This window comes from Protopterus annectens, chromosome 2.part2 (genome assembly GCF_019279795.1).
Source record: "Protopterus annectens isolate FY-2018-M chromosome 2.part2, PAN1.0, whole genome shotgun sequence".
Lineage (NCBI taxonomy): Eukaryota > Metazoa > Chordata > Ceratodontiformes > Protopteridae > Protopterus > Protopterus annectens.
The window spans coordinates 1,099,016,083-1,099,035,591 of NC_056730.1; the positions used below are offsets into that span (position 1 = coordinate 1,099,016,083).

Below are 19,509 nucleotides of genomic sequence, written 5' to 3' on the forward strand. Positions count from 1 at the left end.
TGTTTGTAGATCCTGTGAGACTAATGGCAGCAAGGAAAAGTTTGAAAAAATGTCGCCCAAAGAAAAGGGGTACTATCTAGACTGTGATAGGCTAAAATGGGTGTGACCAGAATGACATCAGCTGTCAGTACACACCAAAAAACAATCAGTAAGTCAAGAAAAGACCTAAATTTTAAATAAGATTCTATCTGGTATCTGAGTTAAAAAAATTAAATAAAAGAGAGGAATAGATACATATCCTGGAGGGGCCGTGACTGACAATACAGATGTAAAATAGTGAGTTAGCTTGTGGAGGAGTTCAGGTTCCTAGCTGCCGTGCCACACAGTGCAAAACAAACCACCACTCTACAACTATCTAATCCTGATAAAAACTGCAATATGGACTCGGAGAAGTTGATTTTAACACCTACAAAGCAAATAATTAGCGATGCAGATGGTCCAAAGTCAGTCTAACAGAAAAAATATAGCAGGCACCAATTCTTTACAGCTGACACATGCAAGTGGAGAAGATATCTGTTAAACAGGATAAGCAGAGCAGGTAGTTTAAAAAGCAAAGAATTTGCGATGCAGATGGTCTGAAGTCAGTGTAGCAGAAAAAATATAGCAGGCACCAAATCTTTACAGCTGACACATGCAAGGAGAGGAGATATCCGTTAAACAGGATAAGCAGATCAGGCAGGGTAAAAAGCAAAGAATTAGTGATGCAGATGGTCCAAAGCCAGTCTAGCAGAAAAATATAGCAGGCACCAATTCTTTATAGCTGACACATGCAAGGGGAGGAGATATCCGTAAAACAGAATAAGCAGAGCAGGCAGGGTAATCCATGTTTGTGGATCCTGTGAGTCTAACGGCAGCAAGGGAAAAAAAAGAAAGGCTTTATCTCTTTAGAAGAGTATGAGCATATTACATAGAAAAATGGATATTGTGGGAGCAATACACGCAGAATAATTGTTTAGAGTAGGAATGAGGTTTAAGCGAAGGCAGGAATTGAATGAGCTATGTAATGTTTGATGGACAATAACTGTATAGAAGACTACAAATGATGTATAATGTTTGCAACTGGAAAGATATCAATATGGTTTGTTTACATTTATTTAAATATATGATTGTCTATGTTATAAATGATAATTCAGTAAAGATATTTGTTAGTTAAAAAAATGATGGGTCTAAAGAGTTTCAAGTACCGAGGAACTATTACACTCCTAGATTTGGAAGCTATACTTTTAGATACAAGCTGTACAGTGAAAAAGAACTTCTTTACAACAGTGTGTGCACAGTAATCAAAGAACAGTTCATTGTCAGCGCATACTCATATCTCTAACTATGAGATCAATTTTCAGAGGGGGGAGGTGTATATTTAGTGTGATTGTAATAAAGGGCTGCATGCTTGCCGATGGATACAGTTAGGCATTTAGTTTCAGTCTATGTTTTTTTTCACCAGCTATTTGTTTGGGACAGGCCCTCTTGTAGGATCCTAGTGTCCTCAATCCTCTACAAAACTGGCCAGCCCCAAACCCTTGATGTTAATTTTGACCTCTGAGAAGTAAATACCAAAGAGAAGTGGCTCACGCACTCAACCCTGGGACACTGTACTAGTGACATGTCTTTTGTAGGGGGAGGTAGAGCCCCCACTGTTAGTTCTTGTGTTCTGTTTGTGAGCCAGTTTAGTTACATAGGTGTTAACTGGGAGAGTTTATCTATGATACCTGAGTTTGGGATAGTGTCAGATGCCTTTGCAAGGTCCAGGTATGCAGTGTGGACTGATTTTCCCTCATCCATTGCCTCACTGACTTTTTCAAACTCAACCAAGTTAAATAGGCAGGACCTGCCCTTGACAAATCCTAACTGGATTAGGTATTGATTCTGTAGGGCACCTATATCCCCATTTATTATTTCCATAATGATCCTTTACAAAGCTTTACAGACTGGGTTGGTCAGGTTTATGGATCTGTAATTGCTTGGGTCCATTGAAGCCTCACTTTTGTGTAAAGGAATGACGACCGCTGCTGCTGTACTTCAATAGTCTGGCCGAAAGCAGGTTTTGAAGTTAATTTTAAATAGGCTGTGTTAGGGGGTCTGACAATTCATGTTTCAGGCTAGCCAGTAGCAGCTCAGTGTGTTACCTTGCCCCGTAGATTTAGTATCCTTGGCCTTATATAGTACCTTGAGAATTTGTTTTTCAGAGATTTGAGGTGGGGGATTAGATGTTAGTATTTGTTCTGAGAATATAGGGGTAGAGGGGAATGAAGTTTGAGATGAATTTGTCAGCTGTTAGATTGGCTTTGGTCTCTGGGTCTGTGTCTGTGTTATCATTTGCTATTATCTCTGTGCAGTGCTGAGCAATGTTTCTGAGATTTCTAAAACAGACGAAGAACACTTTGTGGTTTTCTTTCACTTATGTTGCTCTATTTGCTTTGTATCTGGCTTTGGTTGATTTGATCTGGATTCAGCATTCCTTGTTTAGTTTAGTAGGGGAATGTTTGGCTCCTTGAGAGTTTGTTTTATTTTTGTGTGCAATGAGTTTGTTTCTTTATCAGTCATCACTCAGTTTTAGTAGATTAACCTTCATATTGTCTCTGAATACTGATGTGCTGGTGGATTCCTTGGGCTTCAGTCTTAAGGTGAATGTGACTGAGTTGTGGTCCAATTTAACCAGGGAGAAGGAGGTTACAATAGGCAAAGAGCACAGCTGTCACATATTGGTAAGGCCAAGTCCAGGTTTTTACCTCCCTTGGTTGGATATGGACTGACTGGGCCAGGGAGTTTGTATTTATGAAGTCTAGAAATATCTGGGTATACATGCTTGTGAATATATACGTCTTCCTATTGGTGATGGGATAGTCTAAGTCTCCTAAGAAAATGGTATTTGTCTTAATGTATAGGGATGCCATACTTATCTATGGTGTGATAAGGGATTTTGTTTAGAGTAAGGTGGACATGGAGGTGTTCCAAATTGTTAAATTAACTTGTGAGACTGGAAGTGATTTTTTTTTAAGACTAGAGACACTTCAACCTTTAATGAATTTTCTAATGCAGTGGGCCTGTGCTAAAGATAGGCATTGAAGATGGAGTGCTTTTAACAGCCTTGAACCAAATCTCTGTGGTAATGCATATATCTATGTTTTTACGGGGGAAAGCAGTGCTTGTAGGGTGTGGAGTTTTTTTATAAGGAGACTAGTATTGAGCAGCCATACTTTAATATTGTCCTGATTCCTTTTAGTTTTGTTGGAAGCTTTGGAAGACTATGGGAGTGAACAAGGTCTTAGCCAGTATAAAGAAGCCTTGGGGGAAGATGTGCAGGCCATCTCTAGCAAAGCAGTTTGCATCTATTTGATCTTTTCCAAGGCTGATGTATATTGTTCTCCCTTGAAATGATACTAGAATCTAAGACAATTGTTGATGCCCATTATGTTTTTTCATATCGTGCCATCATTCTTGGTGATTGCATGGTACTACTCAAGGTTAGGTTCATACTTGCCTCTGACACCTATTCCAAGATCTCCATCATGCCTGTCTTAATATAGTCTAGGGCGGTATGGCTCGAATTATTTACCCCTACACATACAGTGGCTGTATCATATGTGTACTTGTAGTTCATGGACCTGAGTGCTTGAGTAGTGTGGTGAATCCTGGCTCTTGATATGCAGCTGACTGTGATCCTCTCTTTACTCAGCCTGTTGAGTGGTGTGTGTTAACTATGTAGTCGTCTGTAAGGAGGATTGTGTGTGGTGGTTTGCATTATGGGCTTTTGGACCAAGTCTGTGAGATGCCTGGATGTATGTTTCATTGTGGGTATATTGCCTGTGATATGTTTTGAGGTTGCTGAGGGTAATTGTTTCTTGAACTTACCTGCAGGAGGCATCTTTGGTGTAAGTGGGTTACTTCTAAGAGCCTCAACATATGCAGGTCTTTGTTTGGTGTAAGGTGTTTGAGATTACTCTACCAACAGATTATCTCCCCACCCCTCCCCTCATGTCTTACCACCTTCCCTTGCATTTTGAAATTGGTAATTTTCATCTATTTCCTCAGAAAGTTTGTTAGTCACCTAATGCTCCTACAAGAATGCATCTTGCACCAGTAATGTTTCTTCATATGCAGACTGCTAGAACATCCTCTCCTGTAATCTCTGGTTTGGGTATGTTTTTGTCTTCAGCTCCTGTTTGTGACAGGAAGGGCACCTCCTGCTACTGCTGCATTCTGCTTTGTATGGGTTAGATGGGCATGCTAGCCCCCGGGTCTGATGGTTCTTTTCTACCATTCGCACAGTATAGAGTTCGGCTCTAAATTACAGTGTTCGTTCTTCTCTTCTACAAAGATTTAGACCTGTTCAATTAAATACCTGTCTGTCGACATCATCATGTTTTTAAACCCAAGTGAAATCAGTATTTTTGTTGGCTTGTAGGTGATAGGGGAATTGCCTGGTAGTAACAGCAGTTCACTATAGAACTCTTGTGAGGTAAACTGTAGAAACACTGATGGGGGTGAGTTCAGAACCTTTAATAACAGTTCTTTTTTGTTTGTTTTTTGTGTTGAAATATTTTTTTTTATATTTAGTGACGCTTCCTGGGGGTGTTTAATTGTAGTTTCCCCTCCTACTTCTTGTAGTGTATAATTATCCTTTACCCACTGTAAAGTTAAATGAGGAATATTGACATTTTTATACAGTTGAAAATGTATTTGGTTAATTTTCCTTATTCCTAGAGTTGGAGTATGGATTACTGTGTAGGTTTTAGTATTTTACATTATTTAGCAGATATGTTATTGTATTGTTCAATGACAGTGTTGACACTGACTGTATATTTTGTATAGTATGATATGTTAAAGTGTCTGTTGAGAATTGAACTATATGGGCTTGAGCTGTGTTCTGAAATAAAGACTGCAATACTACCTTCTGGTTGAGAATTTTAATATGTTTGTCCTTAATAATTTAACAGAGACCAAATATTTAGGAGAATGCAGTATTTGTAAATTGTTATATAAAAGGAAAACCTGACATAAGGGGGGATCAGCATAAGATGAATTTATACACACACACTACTAGATTCATTGATGTTATGATAATTTGAGATGTAAAGAAGTTTGTAACTGTTAAATGCACAAGTGAAATGGCAGTATGTTCTGAGTTTAATTATATAAAAAAGATTGCGCTTGGGATGCTCCAGCTGTGATTAGTAGTAAAGTTGAGTATCTCATTACAAGTTGTCTGTTGTTCAAATAACAGAGAAATCTTTCTTCTGACAGCCAAACTTTTGATAAAAGGAATTTTAGGTTAAATGTAAGTAGAACGCATTTAATGGGTGGAACCGATGCTAAAGAGAAGCGAATGCTGATGTATTTACTAAGACAAAAAATGAGAAGGGGAAGTTGTTTTGGTAGGTGACCCCAGTCCCGTTTTCACATATTCCAAAGGATAACTTCATGTTTATAAATGCCAAAGTTCTTTTGTCATGGGTTGATCAAGAACATTCAAACCAAATTGGGCATTTTGATGATTTCTGTTTAAATCTTGAAAACCTGAGAGAAAGAAGTAGTGTAAGTGGGGCAGTGCATATTAAATCATGCCAGGTTGTATACGACAGTAGTTAGGCAGTGAGACATGAATCGGTGTAAACTATAAGTTATGATGTACATGACGATTCTAAAATAGAAGGAGTGTGTTATATTAAGTACCAGATTCAGTGAACGTGACAACAACATATTGGAAGACTAGACTTTTCAACTTCATAAGTATACTTTATTAAGTGATTGCTTAGTGGAAGAAAATAGAGAAGATTGTCAGAAGGAATGAGTTGCTAGTCCTTTAACTGAGATTCATGCTATCATGCTGACTGCATAGAAATGTAGTCAGTTGGGCTCTTCATTTTTAGAAGTATATCAAGTTGGTACTGAGGCAGTAACAAAAACAAATACATCTGAGAAATAGGAGGATAAGATATAGTAGTATGTCTTTTTCAAAATGTAATGATTATGCTGTTGTATAATAATAAGAAGAAAAGGACTGGGCAGTTTTATGAAACATCATTAGTTGAACATAAAACCAGGATTATCAATCAAGAAAAAAGTAGCATAATTTTACTAGAACTTTTGAGCACAAGAAATAGCTAGGTGTGTAACAACACTGAAATAAGACAAGAAAAAGTGATTAGTGAGACATACACTGTGGAAATGGAAGTGCATTTAAATCAAGGTTTACAGGTTATTAAACTCAGATGTTACAATGATATGACTTGCCTCAGTTAACCTCACCTGGTCATTTATGCATGGTATTTGGGGATTATGTAATATTTGGTACTGATTCATATTTTTGCAGGCGTTTTCACTACTGGGTGACAGACTTGAAGATATCAAATTGGCACTCAGCCAGTTGTAGAGACAGAATGGTATTTGTTGCAAAATGATTACACGTGCTGCAGTTAATGACTTTAGAAAAGAACTTTGTAACAGTAGTTAGAACAGCCTTCAGAATCATGCTGTTAATTGCTGATAAAGGTATTCAGACATGTTTTGCTGGAGTATTAAGGACAGGTTTGACTGAAGGCTGAGTGCAAACTGAACAAGTAAATATTTACATTTCAAATTGTTGCAGGTTGAAGTCTTGTTTTTAGATAAACAAATCACAGATGACAATGCATGGGCCTTAAGGAAGGACAGTACATGTGAACTCATTATGGGAAAGGTGGTTATTAGGAAACGTCTTTATCAAAATTTTGCAAAATAAAGATTTTCAAGAGGGCAGAGCGTAAACAATTAGAAGCACAAAGAAGTGTGAGTGGATTGTTAACAATGTGGCATAAGTGCATATTGGAACATCAAACTGATATTGGCATTATTACTTATTAATGGTACAGAGAATCCAAATGGGTTGCAAATTTCAAAGTTTACTATTCGTTGAGTTGTTTTAGAGGCCCTGTAAAATGTAGGGGTAGTACAGGTTTGGTAGTAATAAAGGGCAATTTGAATATTGTAAAAGTGTAACAGAAAAAATAATAATGCTGTTATAATAGATCTTACACGTACACTTGTGTCCCTGTTAGCATTATATAAACTACCCTGAACTTCCTATAGTATGTTTTAAATGTTTTTGGCTGATTTGGCTCAGTTAATGGAGTGAGAGTTTAATTTTAGTCCTATTAGCAGTATATAGACCACACAAAACTTCCAACAGAATGTTTGAAACTTTTTGACTGATTTGATTCAAGAATGGAATAAAAACTATATTTTAATTATAGATTTTAATTTACCATATTTGATACAATTTAGTAATTGGAGTAGGAGTAATAGTTTTAAGCTATTTTACAATATGTTGAGCTATTGAGTTGATTACCCAGCTAGGTGGTAAGAGTATTTTAGATTTTTTTAAATAAAGTCATTATAAATATTGTTGTAAACTTTTCCCACTGTTATTAAATAGTGATCATAATATGATCAGTGTGGAAGTGACTTCTTAAATATTACTGCAAATAAGTCACAAGGAAATTTGATATGGAACAACACAAGCTAGTCAAAGTTTGCATTCAAATACGCTCCACACTAGAGTCTATTTACCGACTCTTATACATGGTACAACTGAGCATTGAGGGTTATTGTGTAAAGTTTCAGAGGATGGGACCAAATTAAGACCCATAAGGTAAAAGTACAAAATGGGGATTGTATCAAAAATAACATTATGGATGGATTCAGAAGACTAAAGATGAAGAAGAATCGGCCATTCCACTGGTGTAGAGGGATAAAGCTTTGAGTACAGCCCAGTCGACCCTGGTTCGATTAGTGGCTCAGGCATCTGATGGAGTGGCAGGGAGGGATGGGTGTACATTCATCAGGGATGCTCCCTTAGGGAAGGTATAGTCCAAAGAGGGAAGTTACCCTTGAAATTGATCAGTAAGTGCAGACGTTGAGACAGGGAGTGGGTAGGGCATATAAAGAACCCTTCCCCAAGACATAAGCAAAGTCAGCCAAGCCCCCAGAACATCCTTAGGATCCCTGGCAGACCCCAGCAATACCAGAAGTAAGTCTGGGGGGGGGTAGGAGATAAGCTGGTAGATCCAGTGCGGATGTGGGGCAATGGGGAGCTGAGCCAGTTAAATGGTGTCCTAATGGAGACGCATAAAAATCAAGAGGAGGAATAGTCAATCCAAAAAATGGGCGACTAAATAAAAATGATCTAATGAAATTAAGTATTGAGGATTACATAAATGAGAAAGAATAGCATTAAAAAGGGATATTAGAAAATTGAGAATGCTCTTATGACAAAGTACAAAGACAGCAGACTTTTTATAGGTACATTGTACAAAGTAAGAATAGCTGGTCCTTTCCATACTTGACAGAAAATGAAAAGAAATGCTTGTCTAGAGAATAATATAATACTGTTTATGTCCCATTTTCTGAATGTTTTTGGCCAGGATGATGCACTATTCTGTACTCTCAGTAGTCTTGCTTGTGATGCTGGAAAGGAAGTATAGCAAACTGGTAATTCAGAAAATTTCATAAGTACTTTAAAAATCATGTGCATGGATCACATTTGTAATTGTGATGTTCAAGTGTATTGTTCATGCTTTAAAGCAAGTATAAGTTACAAACCTTTGGAGTTTGCTATAACTTCCTTACCACATACAAAACCACATATATTCAGGGTGTGGGCCTTACCACATACAAAAACCAAATTATACATATATATGTAAATAAGAAGCATCTTCTCTAAAGATCTAAGTTATTTATATTACCCATAATCCTTTGCAGTAGCATGTAAATTGTTGCTCAGTACCTACCATAACATCATTTTGTTGTTGGGGCTATAGATAAAAGCTTAGTAAAGCAAGAAGAAAATGTATCCATGCACACACTTCCATTACCAGAGAAAACTAAAAATAGTCTGCTGGAACAGATCAAGGAAAACAGACACTCCACTTAGCTGTTTAAACTTTAATCCATAAAAACACAAGTACAGAAAAATGTAACGCCTCATAAACAAAGCATAGCGTTTTCATCTCAGACAAGAAGACAAAAATGCTGTGGTTTGTTTATGAGGAGTTAAACAGCTTTTACTTGTGTTTTTACGAATTACATTAAAGTTTTAAACAACTAAGAAAAACATAATAAACAGTAAAACTAAAAGATCAAACAGCACACTATAATCTTCATTTTTTGTAAAACTACTTGTAACTTTTACATGAGGTTTACAGCTGGAAAGAAAATTGTGAAACAAAGATGCATCAAAAGATGACCAGTATTCTTTAAGATGTTAAAGAATTCCTAACTGGTACCATTGAATGTTTATTTTTAGCATCCCCCACCCCTGGCTATTGGTCATCAGTCCTTGGTCCATTTGTTATTCATCATCAGGGTTGAGGGTCCATCAGGAGGAGCCATCATTCTTACAAACATCATGGGTTCAGTTTGAGGGTTTTTTAACTGGCCCTAGTATTTACCTGCATGTGCTCAGCTCATTGAACAGAAGGGGGACAGGCAATGATCTGACCACTCTGGATACCCCAAATGCAAATAACATTTTTGGCAAACAGTCCCACCCCTTTCCTTCGAAAATAGACAGTGACATTTCTGTCCTTCCCTCCTGGCTCCTTCAGTGCCGGGGCAGCTGTTTAAACCCCATTTGCCTGGGTCACACTAAAAGCTCCATCACTTTGTAGCACAGAGCCAGGAGAAAAAAATTTTATGAATAGTTTAGAAGAATTTTTATGAATAGTTTAGAAGAAACATTAATACGCAGTGATTGGAAAATGCTACTATTAGGCCATTTATGCATAGAGGTGAATGTTCTAAAGTGTAGATCTATTGATCCATTAGCCTGTTGTCATGTGTAGGCAGGCTAATGGTGGATATTATCATCAAAAGTTTTAATATGGAACTAATGGAAAAGGGTAATTTTTCTGTCTGTCATCACGCAGGCAAGAGTTAAAACTATTTGTAAGTTTCTACTAATGTATAACAGAATGTATGGATAGTGGATTGCAAACTGATTGCAATCTGTACTGATTTTTCTAGCTCCTTCGATACAGCTGATCATACATTGTTACTTAACAATTGTCTAGTATGCATTTATCAAATTGATCAACTGGATAAAGAGAGTTATTAAATAGAATCTGGTATGTTCAGTGGGAATATAACGATTCACAGGCTCATTGTGAATCAGGGCATACGACAAGGTTCAGTGTGTGGGCCCCATTAATTTAGGATATATTTACCTGCTATTAAATTTGAAAACATTATATTTTTCATCATCTGCTCGGATGATATAACATTGGGAAAAGCATTTGCTCTAGAAAATTCATAATTTTTTGTTTTGCAGTGTGGGCTAGATAATAGTGAATGAGCACTGTTAAATAAGAGAAGGATGTATGTAGCAAATACAAAATGTGTGCGATTTGGGCCAAGAAGGATAGATGGAAATGTACCGTATATAATGCGGGCATATATTGTGTGTAAACCGTTTTGAGATCAACGCTTATTCATTGATCATAAATTAACTTTTGAGAAACGTACAGAAGTGATATATACACAAGACAGTAGGATCATAGGCTGTATGTCAATTTCTTTAAAGAAAGAGAGGAAGACATGATGAGAGATTTGTTGATAAGTGTTATTTGGACAAAACTGAAATGGGAGGTCCTGTGTGATACCCGTGTACATGGCAAACATGCTTAAAATTTGTGTATTTATATTCAGTGAAGATGTAACAAAAGGATGGTTTATCTAAGTTTTTTGAAGCATCTTCATAGGTTGAACTTATTCTCTTTAACTTATGTTAGACTGACAGGTGTTGCTTACGGTGCAGAAATGTTTACATGATCCATTTTGATTGTGTGGGTTTGCAAAGATCTACAATAAATTGGTATATGTTAAGAATGATATTTAGTAGGAATAATAGAAACAGTTGGTTCTCACAGACGGTTATTAGTGTTTGGAAAAAATTGCCTAATGAGCTGAAAAGCATAGTGGATCCAAATTACCACAAGCTGATGTTAGATGCTTAGTTTGATAACTGTTTTAGAGTCTAAGGTTGGCATAATAGATCACTACTGTGAACCTAGCTCTTATTTATTGTCTTAAACTGTTTCATTCTTGTGTGTCATGTTTAGATTTCATTGCTAATATTGTCTATCTGGCAAGAAGAAACTGATGACTGGTGAGGACCTTAACTATCCCTATTGACATGCCTTTGAAGACCTCGGTCTTGCTGGTAAAGAAGTAGAACTGGGTGGGTTTCGAAGAGTAGTGTTTTACTGAATGAGATTTATTCATTATGTAAATGCGGAGGTCCAAGTGGACCAATATCAGCCACAACCCAGTAAAGGTAGTGTTATTAATTCACTCAATATCAAAGTAAATTAATTAAATTAAATTTTGACAAAATGTGAATCTTCGAGAGCCAAGACTGTTATTGGAACTTGATAATCTTTATAGTGGGTACATTATTTCCATCTCATAGCCTGATTTCAGGGAAAGTTAAGTAGTCTTAGCCATAGTATAATGAATTTAATGCCATGAATTGCATGGTCAAGACTCGCACACATTTTTGCCTTTATGTATCCATAAACTGAGAACATGGCAAGATAAACATTGATCATTCAAATAATTTTTGCTAGTTATTAAGCATGCTCTTATTTGTGGGACTTGAATCATGTGAGCATCACAATTTGCATTATAAATGGCACTACACAAATAATTTTATTTGGAAATATGCTACATAAAGTATTATGTTTTTAAATGTCACTTTTACATAGGTATTTATCAGGCTAGTTGCCCTTGCAGGCCATTGGAAGCCTATCCAATTTCACTTTTGGTACTTGAATTAATCTATCCTATTAGTTAGAGACTAGCCTTACCCTTCCAGTGGTTGATAATTATATATTACCCCTGAGAATAACTGGGATTATACCATAGATAAGTTTATTTATTTATTTTACATTTGTTGACTGGGCTAGTCTAACTGGATACATGTCCATTTTCAGTAGAGGCCCGGGGAGAAAAGCTCCAAAGAAAAAAATCAAAACAGTTGAAACATTAATAAAAGTTACAATAATATAGGCAAAGTACATATTTGTATACATTGTTACCATTCATTTAATATGACAATACAATTTAGGAGATCACATAAGATAAATAAATTCTGAAGAAGTAATCTTATAGATGGTTACTTAATTTACAGTTCCTGATTTCTCTGGTAATAAGGGAGAAGAAACTTAGTCAAAGAAAGGTAGTAGAAGTAAAAGTGTTGTTAAAAATCAGTCAAAGGTTAGTCAGGGTTACAACAAGGGCAAGGCCAGTGTGTTTTAAGGTGAATTTTAAGTTTTTGTTTGAAAAGTGTTAGGGAGGATAGTGATGTAAGTTCACTAGGTAGAAGGTTCCAGTTTTTCCCAACTGTGTTTGAGAAGAGAGAGTCACCTGCCATGTTATTGGATTTACTTGTGCAAACTAGTAGTTTATTTAAAGAGCGTAAGGTGTTAAGGATTTTGTAGGGGGTGATCAGGCTGGATGGTAAAGTGTCTTATGGGCAATTGTAAGTTGGTTAAAATTAAGCTAATTCTGAAGTTCCAGCCAACCTAGTTGTTTTAGATTCTGACAGTGGTGGGTTCTGAAGGTTTTTCCAGTGGCAAATCTGGCAATATTATTGTATGATTTAGCCAGTTTTTGAAGATTTTTAGACAGATTAGTATAAATAGGAGAGACATAGAGAAGTGTTGAGATTAGGTGGGAGCGGGCAATAGTAGATCTAGCTAATGGAGTAAGGAAGGGTTTGATCCTATAGAGGGAGCCCATTTTTTGTTGACTGTTTTTACTATGTTGTTAATATCAGTATCAAAGTTGAGGTTGTTGTCAATTGTAACTCCTAGGAGTTTGGTTGTTAAATCAGGTGATATGAGTGTACCATTGTTAGACTTGACTGAGAAATCTATTGGGGTGGACATACGGGTAGGAGTAAAGAGAAGGAGCTTTGTTGTTTTGGATTCAAGAGGAGGCAACGTTGAAGAAACCATGTTTCTACTAAGTTAAACACTTTTTGAGTTATGGATTGCAGTTCAGATGAGGAGTTGGCTGAGCATATAATTATAGAGTTGTCTGCATATTGTATACAAGTAGCATGAGGAATTGCTAAGTGAAGATCATTGATGAAAATTGAGAATAGGAGAGGGCCTAAAATGGAGCCCTGAGGGACACCTAAGGTGACTGGTAAGTGGGAAGATAGGTTATTCTCCCAGAGCACAGCTTGCTGCCTATTAATAAGGTAGGAACTGAACCATGTTACAGCCTGTGGATCAAGAGAAAGAGATTTGAGATCAAATCAAACCACAGACTGATAACCCTGGGCATCCTCACTCCTCCACCTCCCCCAGTCAAAGAAACCATAGTCAAAAACCTTTCCAAAGCAAACTTCAAACTACTTGCATCCGAAGTGGAAAGCTTCACTATTCCCTTGCAGAAGGATAATGATATCCAGGATGTGGAATCCTACACCAAGGCACTCTATATGCATCTTCAGGATTGCATGGACCATGCTATCCCAAATAAAACCAAGACTCCTTCCTCAAGCAAGAAGAAACCAGTCTGGTGGACCCCGGCCATAAGCAAACTTTACAATAAAAGGAGGAGACTTCTATAAAAAAAGGCCAAATCTCAAGTAGAAAAATCATCCCTGATCAGCATTAGTAAGAAATTGAGGGCCCTCATCAAGTCAACTAAAGCTAATTTTGAAAAGAAAGTTGCCAAGAATGCCAAGGATAACCATAAGGCCTTCTATGGCTACGTCAAAAACCTAAATGGCAATGCTCAGGTCTGTTCTGAGCTAGTACAAAATGGAACAAAATACACTGACCCTTCTGACATTGCCAACATCTTGGCTGACAGGTTCAGTGCAAATTTCTCCCCCCCCCCCTTACCACCTACAGGGCCTATTACCATTCTAGGGGATTGTGTAAGTCCAATTATTACTGATACGTTGGTTAACAAGGCTCTATCTAAAGCTAAAAACACTGCCTCCATGGGACCAGATGGTGTCCCAGGCTGTGTCATATGCGAGCTCCAAAAGGAATTAACCCCGCATCTTAATACCCTGTTCGGTCTCAGCCTCTCCACAGGATATGTGCCCATAGAATGGTGCATGGCAATGGTGGTCCCGCTACACAAGGGTGGGGCCACAACTGACCCTGGGAACTACCGACCAATAAGCCTGACCAGTCTGATCTGTAAGGCTATGGAGCAAATCATTACGGAACTCATAAATGGAGAAATTGGGAACCTCCAGTTGCTGGACCCCACACAGTTCGGCTTCGTCAAAGGCAGATCATGCCTCCTGAACCTGGTGGATTTCTTTGAGACAGTTACTCAGGCTATAGATAAGGGAAAGGAGGTACGCACGGCTTACCTTGACCTTGCTAAAGCATTTGACACCATTCCCCATTCGGGTATTATTGATAAGCTCACCAGCCTGGGCATAAACCCTTATGTCACAAGATGGATCGCAAACTGGCTCTCAGACAGATCCCATAAAGTAAGAGTAGCGGGATCTATGTCCGAATCCAGACCAGTAACGAGTGGTGTGCCTGAGGGCTCTGTCTTGGGGCCCCTCCTGTTTGGCATATACTTCTCAGTAGTACAGGCAAGCACAGAAGGGTTGTGGCTGACTAAGTTTGCGGACGACTGCAAACTGGGTGCTATAATAGAGTCTAAAGCCGACATGGAGATCCTCCAGAAGGGCCTAAATTAGACTGATGCATGGTGTCAAATCCATGGTCTCAAGCTAAATGCAAAAAAATGCGTAATAATCCCCTTTGGAAAAAAACAGAGTACCCGCAAACTACAACATAGGAGGTAATCCCCTGAAATCTGAAGAAGAAATAAGGGATCTAGGGACCCAAGTAAGATAGTCAGCTTTCCTTTGATAACCATGTTGCCAAAGTGGTTAGAAAATCCTTCTATGTGACCCATCTGATCACGAAAGGGTTCGCATCAAGATCTAAGGATGTAATGATGCCCCTCTACTCTTCCCTCATCAGACCCATTATTGAGTACAATGCACCAATTGGAATGTACCTGGCTAGACAACTCCAGCAACTGGAGAGACCACAAAGGTACCTAACCAAGAAGATTACTGGCCTCAAACAGTTGCCCTATGCAGCACGATTTAAAAAGCTAAGACTGTTCTCTGTTGCATACTGCTTTCTCAGAGGCGATCTCTGTCTAACGTACAGAGCCATGTCCAACCCAGAATTGTTGAACATGCTCCATCTTAACAAAACCAAATCTACTCAAGCTACACGCTCTAGGGATATAAACCTCAACACAACAATGAATAGAACATGCTGGAGGGATAGATTCCCTTCGCAGAGACTTCCCTTACTATGGAACAGGGTCCCGATCTACATAAGACAGAGCCCCTCACTATCACTCTTCAAGAGGAGCCTTGATGAGTGGATGGGTAACAGAAAGTTCACACTGGGGATCACACCAACAGCACTACTAGATAGGGGCCAAGGGTACTAGCTGCTAGTACAAGGGTCTAGGGAACTACTAAAGGGGTGGTTAATACCGCACAACGTGGCTGGGCTAATATATGCCTTCGGGCAGATAGCCCAGTACCAACCTATGAACCTATAATTTTAAGTAGTTGGTGGTTTACCATGTCAAAAGCTTTGAAAAGATCAATAAAGAGTGCTGAGGAGAGGATGTTGTTATTTGTTATTGTTAATGGAGTTAGAGAAGGATAGGAGGGCAGTAGAGGTACTATGGAATGGCCTAAAGCCATGTTGGCACTCAGCTAGTATGTTGTTTTGAATTAGATGGTTGAATAGTTGTTTATGAATGCATTTTTCCATTATTTTTGCTAAGGGGGATAGTAGTGCTATAGGACGATAATTAGAATGTTCGTTAGAGTTCCCACCTTTGTGTAGGGGGATAATGTGAGAGATTTTCCAGATTGCTGGAATTGTTCCCTCATTTATAGTTCTGTTTATGAGGATGGATATTGGATAGGCTACAGCGGTATTCTGCAGGTAGCTGGTCAGCTGATGGAGTACAAGGTTTTAGTTTTAGGATGAGGGGACCCAAGTGTGAGTTGAAGCATTTACTAGCTGCCGTTTTCCATTATTAGTACACGAGGCAGTCCTGCGGTAAATTTTCTGTTTCCCATCCATGTATCGAATTTGTGCTTGAATGTAGACCTGGATGAGCTTTGTTTTACGTGGATTGGGTGTCTGTTCGAGAGCAGCAGTGTCCTCTGTAGGATAAACCAGTCCCTCCAAACCATTGTGTTGATGTTGGTGAAGATGTTTAGATTCCTAGACAGAGTATTTCTGATGCCATTTGACTTGCTTATGTGCAGTAAATCCATCAATAATGGGTCAGAGGATGCCTTGTATGCCAGACACAGGTCAGCTCTTAGCAGTCTGCAGGATACCAACTATAGTGATAGAGTGAGTCTGTCTATCTAGGACGTGTTGTTTAAGCCTTGTATCCTTTTAGTAAGGTATCTCTGTGAGTGATACAGTTGTTGCAATGTGTCTGGATAGATGCACACCAAAGGGGGCATTATATTCAATAATTGACCTAATAAGGGCTAAGTAAAGGGGACATGATGATCCCTTGATCTATACACAATCCCTTTGTTTATAACAGTGCAATATAGAAGGACTTTCTTATAACAAAAGATGCGTGTTAATTGAAAGTTATGACAATGTCCACCTAAGTTCCTCATCCTGAACAACTGAGTCAGCTCTTAGGGGTGTATTGTCAATGTGGTAGTTCCCCGCAATGTTCGGATTGAGTTTAGGATTTTGAATTGGATTACTACATTTCTGTTCGCTTCAGGCATGGAAGAGTGATGTGAAATAATGCAGACTCATTCTGATTTTGACTTCCAGTTGTAAAATTGATTGAGTTAGACTGACTGCTAACACAGCACATTCAAACTGCAGGAGGAAAAAGAAGTGACATATCCCTCTCGACTCCATCTGTAGTCAATCATGTGATACTATTTGTATTAGCAACCATGTATTGTCAGGAGTAGTTCTTCTCTCAGGTGTTTAAAACATCCTCATGTAGAAATGAAGTCCAGTACTGAGTATTTTATTTTCAGTTCCTTTTGTGTTTTCTTTTCCATTCAGGAAGTGGGATATCAGCATGGGAAAACTCTATTTGACATCTGGAAACGGAGTGCTGTAATTGATAAGATGTTGATGGATTGGCATCAAGAGACCTTCTGCAAGTCGAGAACTTCTGATGTAAGTTATGGTGGTTAAACACTACCTGATGATTTGCAGCTTTTATTTTTACTGCTAGTGATCGGTTGATATATAACCTCTCTGGTCATAAGTACTTTTCAGGAAAATGTCTAATGATCAGTGAACAGCTCTATTAAAAGTGCAGTTGTGATCTTAAATTATTTGAACACGTAATCCAGTGATCTGAGAAACGATTGTTTACATATATGGAAGTAGATTTTTTAACCAAATGTTTGTGGTGACTTATCTGAGAATTTAAAATTGAATCACTTACATTGTCAGGGTGTGTTCATTAGGGTCACACTGGAACATATTTCGTTTCCTTAGAAGGAGCATGTTTTTATAGCAGTGTTACACTGACTGTAGGTAATGAAGCTTTTTTTTTTTTAATTGTTTCACCTGTCTTGTATGTGAAGAGAATGTGTCGCTCTGGGGATTATATATCTAAATTATTGACAGATGAGGAACAGAGTTTTTTTTTCCACCTTACATTTTTTTTCCATACATTTTTTCCTTGGGGATTACATTTTATCCCTTTTTCCAGGAAGTGTGGTGTCTCACACATAGTTTGAGTTTTCATATTCAGCATTCACTGCTGCCAGAAATGTGTCAATAGTCTTCCTGTATATAGCTATTTTAAATAGATTGTTGAACTGGGCTGTAGATTTTATCAGATAATATTTTAAATTGCCCCTAACACTAAAGACCGAAAGGTAGAACATGGACTTGCGTAACTATCACAGAGAAGAATTTATCAAAAAAAAAATGCAAAGCTGTTTGTTCTAAAATAGTTTGCATTAACTTGAGTATCTTTCTGTGTTAGATCATGTACTTTTGTTTTCCTTGTGACACATTCAGCTGGACTGTCCCTGAAAATAGTCAGTTTAGATCAGTGCACTGTACCAGTAAACAAAGGTAAATAAATAATACATGAGGACAAATTAGTCAGTACTGGTAGCCCAAATGCTGTTAGTTAAGAGACAGGTTAATGATTGTTTAGTCCTTTCTAATAGTTTAACATGTTTCTGTCAAACCATCTGTTCCTGGTAAACATTTAGGAGGTTGTGTTCAGGTCCTTATACTCTGCGGAAGTTTCTTAGAATAACTGTATGCCTGTTATTCCTCTAATGTTCATACATGATCATCATTAGATCACTGTTGCAGTATTACTGAATTATGAAACATATCCTGCCAAGGATACTGTACTTACAGTCTCCAAAAGGTTAGACACCTTCTTGTTGTGCCATCTGACCTATGACCTACGCAGACAACAACATGCTCTTACTTAAGGGACATATAGGCATGAAAATCCTCAGAACTTTCTTGCCACAAGTCTGTGAAGGAAGACTTTAGCTGTGTTGTGGCTGGTTACCATGCAGCCAGTTCAGGCTATAATTGTTGAGACAGCTAAGTACCCTGTTGGAGACCCTTCTTTCTTTTCATTGTATTTTTTTCTACAGATAAGTATAATTTTCATGTTGCCTAAGGGACTGTTTAACAAATAAATTCAGTGTGTCTTTTTTTTACTTAGGCCCTGAACATAACTTTAAATAGTGTTCCATCTGTCAGGCTTTTGTACCTAAGACTATTTACAGTCATTTGAGTTCCCTAAAATTTTTCATTGAAAAGCAGCGTTTTCAAACTTTGGCGCATGCTGCAGTGGCCTCTGAGTCATATGCCTGAGATGTCACCTATCAGCCTAGTACGAAAACTAAAACCTTTGAAAAAGAGATGAAGTTATCTGAGAAGTCTGCTGCTTTTACTAGGTTTGAAACATATGGCTTCGTTGAGACACTTGATCAGCCCTCAGACTTTTACTTGTTCCCACTGTCAGTACCACACGAGAGGCTGACTGATGTACGGTATCTTTGAGAGGATATGTCCCAGTAAGTCAGCAGTTCTGCAACATTGATCTGTTTGAATATCTACTGTTATGGTAAACTCTTACACAACTGTACTTTCTCAGTGCAAGGAGTCATAGTTTCATAATTTGCTGTATACTTCATGTTGCCACTGCGTCTGAGGGTAGGGTTTTGCTTATAATTTCATCAGCTGTGCGGTAAACCATTTCTAACTCAGAAGCTGCATCAGTGAAGCTTATTTGTGTCTTTGACAAAGAAAATACATCTACAAATGGCAGTCCAGCATTGTGAACTGTTTTTACTAATGCTACCTAGCTGCTGGAAAGAGTAAACTGTATCTGATGGACCATTATTCTATTGAAGTCACCACCTCTCATAACTTTGCAGATGGTTGTACTTTTATTAATACTTTGTTA

General features: G+C 38.0%; 1 protein-coding gene across 1 annotated transcript in view; it reads left to right on the forward strand.

Annotated features, from left to right (window-relative positions):
* The window catches only part of PNPLA7 (patatin like phospholipase domain containing 7), a gene marked incomplete in the record, with an annotated part of 4,152,928 nt that overhangs the window by 3,794,509 nt on the left and 338,910 nt on the right, over nucleotides 1-19,509 (forward strand). Inside the window, 1 exon segment of the mRNA XM_044064320.1 lies at nucleotides 17,115-17,231. Within this exon segment, the coding sequence (XP_043920255.1) occupies nucleotides 17,115-17,231 (117 nt within the window).